This window comes from Vollenhovia emeryi, unplaced genomic scaffold (assembly GCF_000949405.1).
Source record: "Vollenhovia emeryi isolate VEMERY1.0 unplaced genomic scaffold, V.emery_V1.0 DF939167.1, whole genome shotgun sequence".
Classification (NCBI taxonomy): Eukaryota; Metazoa; Arthropoda; class Insecta; order Hymenoptera; family Formicidae; genus Vollenhovia; species Vollenhovia emeryi.
Genome location: NW_011967199.1, coordinates 605,717 through 609,334, shown reverse-complemented (window position 1 = coordinate 609,334; position 3,618 = coordinate 605,717). Strand labels below are relative to the sequence as shown.

The 3,618-nt window shown below is 46.9% G+C and overlaps 1 protein-coding gene across 1 annotated transcript in view; it reads right to left on the bottom strand.

The window, feature by feature from the left end:
• Positions 1-1,419: 1,419 nt before the first annotated feature.
• LOC105564303 (pro-resilin-like) overlaps positions 1,420-3,618 on the bottom strand; it is a 4,256-nt gene continuing 2,057 nt past the window's right edge. Inside the window, exons 2-4 of the mRNA XM_012016588.1 lie at positions 3,111-3,613; positions 2,518-2,929; positions 1,420-2,199 (exon numbers count right to left, since the gene is read on the bottom strand). Coding sequence (XP_011871978.1) covers positions 2,045-2,199; positions 2,518-2,929; positions 3,111-3,613 — 1,070 coding nt within the window. The 3' untranslated portion in view covers positions 1,420-2,044. The remainder of the gene's footprint in view (positions 2,200-2,517; positions 2,930-3,110; positions 3,614-3,618) is intronic.

The following is a 3,618-nucleotide window of genomic DNA, read 5'->3' as shown; positions in this document are numbered from 1 at the left end:
AGGGACGTTTCGCGTGCCTCGGGTTGACATTTACAGTGAAATCCCGAGCAGCGGGCGCAGCTGGTTCGCTCAATGATGCCTCGAGGATCTACGGTACCGTGGCTGGAACCTGTTTCTCTTGTTCCTGGTTGCGCTGGCTATATTTATGCGCATTCGCACGCGCGCGCGTGCGTCTACGTATACGCGCGCGCGCGCGCATATCGTCGCCGTGCAAATTGAATTGCAACTAATTATGAAATATTGCCGATGCGTCGCCCCGTGTGAATGCGCGAGAATTTCACGCCGTGTCTCGAAAATGCCCGGCTAACTAACGCACTAACAATCGCGCTGCGCGGAAACTTACGCAACGTTGGGGATACAAGGATATTTTACCTTTTCAAAATTGGAATTTGCGCGAGAGGTCGCGAACAATATGCACTTCACTTCGGACATTTCTCCCTTTTAAGAAAGGAGGCGAGACAAGTGATTTCTCTCGCTTTTAAGCTCTCGAGGAAATAAGTTTCGAAGCTAGAACTTTTCTCGGAGAAGTCTCAAACGAATCCCAGGGAGAAATGATTCGTCGAAACAATGTCGGACTCGACATCGAGTGGACGGTGTCGATGTCGATTCGAGATTGTTTCGACATCGATCGACGAGTCATTTCTCGCTGGGTCGATCTCTTTATACTCTAATTTAAATATCTATTACGCGCGTATTTTCATCTTTTATTCTTTCTCTCACCGTGTACCGGATAGAGGAGATTATCTTAGGACAATCCTCTCGGAGAAGTATTTTTGTCGTCTCGGCTCGGTCGAGTTTTACAGCTCGGCAAGTTAATCCGGCAAAACAAGGGAATCCGAGGCGACTTCTGCGTCGCCTTTTACGACTCTCTCGTCGACCCGCGGGCATTGCACATCGCCGGGGCCGTTTGGGAAACCGCGACCGGCTGCAACGCGCGTTTTAATACCCGGAGATTCACACGTGGCGTCGGACCGGGCCGACTTCGACTTCCTGTCGACGGCCGAGCGAGCGGGTCGCACGAGATACAACGCAAGCCGGATACGGAGCTGCGTAATTGTACACATCGGCCGTGTTTCTGCCGTGTTAAATCTTTGTCGTGCGAGTGCGTCGTGCGACCCTTAAGGTCGCGCTCCCCCGAGCACGCCGCGGAAGTGTGAAATTAGTTCGGCGTAAGAGGGCGAAATTATTCTACGCGCAGCTGCACGCCGCGTACAATATCTAATTCCATCTAACGGTTTGACGTCTGCCTCTGCGTGCTAATCTCGCGGTTATTACGTAACTTTCGCGTACGTTTTGCTTTTCAAAGGAGCAACGGGGATTCAAAAGATACCTTTCGATCGATCGCAATGATCGGACGTACGAGGACAAGCGTGTCTTTTTGCAACGACGAAGAAAGAATTGGTGTCGATATCGGTTATACATCCGTTGACTTTTTATTTTCTGCTCAATTAAATGTTACTACATAAGTTTATGTAAGTCGTGCTATGAAATAATAAATATTAATTTATGAATTTTACATTCGAGATACAGATAGTTATCTTAGATAATATACAGAGAGCAAGGTGTGTCTTGTAGCGAATTCGGTTGCTTGCTCTAGTGCGCACTGAGTGCACACTGAAGCTTGTTTGCAATCAATTCTTATATTTCAGGATTGTCTTGAAGTATCTCTTAGTCGGTAAAACGATTCGTAAGCGTCCATACGGATTAATTGTTTGGTTAAATAGTTTTTAACGTGTATTTAAGACGAACTTAAATATAACAATTGAAAGAGCTTTAGTGTACACTCAGTGCGCACTGGGGCAAGCAACCGGATTCGTTATTGATAAATTTGACTTTTCGTTGCTGATGAAAAATCTTATAAATGGATGAGATAATAATACCGTGGTGTGGAGGCTTCCCATTCGTGTGAATATTGCTAGATATTGTTTGGCTAAATGTACAAATAAATTTGTGACAAATAATTTTCCTCAATCGATTCTTCTCGCCCTTTTGCAAAATTATCCAAGACTCCGATAATCTCTAAATCTAGTCATCTATGCGTTCTTTAATATTGATATCCGCTATTACCGTCGGTCTGTCTGTTGCTTCCGACGTTCACATTGTCACTGCCGCCGATGTTATTGCTTGGAGGATTGGGAAAGTAACCGCCGATATCACCGCTCAAACCACCGTCGTTATCTCGACCAAAGGATTGTCCCGCTGTAAAATAGGACTTTCTCAATCGAAGAATCCACGAGTGCAATGTTAAAGTGCGTAGTGTAATTTACTATTTTGCTACGGAAATTATGTATTCTTAAATTATTTTATTTAAAAGTGAGAGAGAGAGAATTTTCAAATGTAAAATATCAATATCAAAATTAGAAAGAATTAGATTTTTTAACATGGCACTTTGTGTACAGTATTTAAATAGCTCGTTAGACAAGAGTTCAAAGTTCTTTAATGCAGATTTCCGAAATTTCCGCTTGTCTCTCGCGTCACTCGGACTTAATTAAACGGCAGCTCGCAATCTTATCGCACCTGGCCTTCCCGACTGATAACCGCTGCCGCCTCCGCTATTAAATCCGCTGAGTTTTCCCTCGCCGGCGCCACCGCTTGGATAACCACCGTTACTACCGCCTCCATTAAATCCTGAGTTACTCGCGAAACCACCGCTTTCGCTACCTGGTCGACCAGAAGAATAACCGTCGCTGTTATCATTTGGTCCGCCGGAGCCGTATCCTCCGCCGGCATTCGCTTCGCCCTCGTATCTAATTTGCGGTTTAAATCCATCCTGATCAGCCTCATACTCGACAATCTGTTTCCTACCGTCTGGAAGCAAAACGTTGAACTCGCCTTGAGCTCGGTCACCGTCTCTAGTCTCCGTGTGACTGTAATCGCTGCCGGTTTGCTGATCCTTCACTTTGTAGGAAAACTCGTACTTCGCCGGCTCCTGAAAACGGGACGAAGCCTTCAAATCTACTCCGAAACCCGAAATAACGGCAGTTCGACAAAAATATCGAAAAGAATGGCCGCTTCGGAAGAAAATTATTCTACAGTCCACCTCGGACAATTGCCTCGTTTCACTTCTGGCTCACTCAATTTTAACGAGACATATAAACGTGTACACTTACAGTATTTCCCTCCTGCGCATTGTCATTGTAACCCTCGCCATTTCCCCCTCCTCCTCCGCCTTCTCCTCTTCCGAAACCTCCGTCCCCGAAATTCCCTGCGTTTCTACTTGGACCACCAGATGGATAGCCGTTAGCCCCACCGTCTACGAAACTTCCTCCGTTTGAGTCTCCGGATGGATAGCCGTTGTTACTATTTCCACCTCTATTAGGTGGCCCGTAACTGGTTGACAATCCTCCGGCGAATCCACTTTCATTCGGGGATCCGTAGCTACTCGATGGTCCTCCACTATTGAAGCGACCTTTGTTATTCGCATTTCCATTTGCGCCAGGTACGCCATAACTACTCGAGGGCCTACCGTTGCCACCCCCATGGTTGCGGTTCACTCCGGGAACGCCGTAATCAGTCGACGGTCTCCCTTCGCCTCCTACGTTTCCGAAACCGCCCCCGTTATTCCCGCTCGCACCGGGAACGCCGTAGCTAGTCGACGGTCTTCCTTCGTTTCCTGCG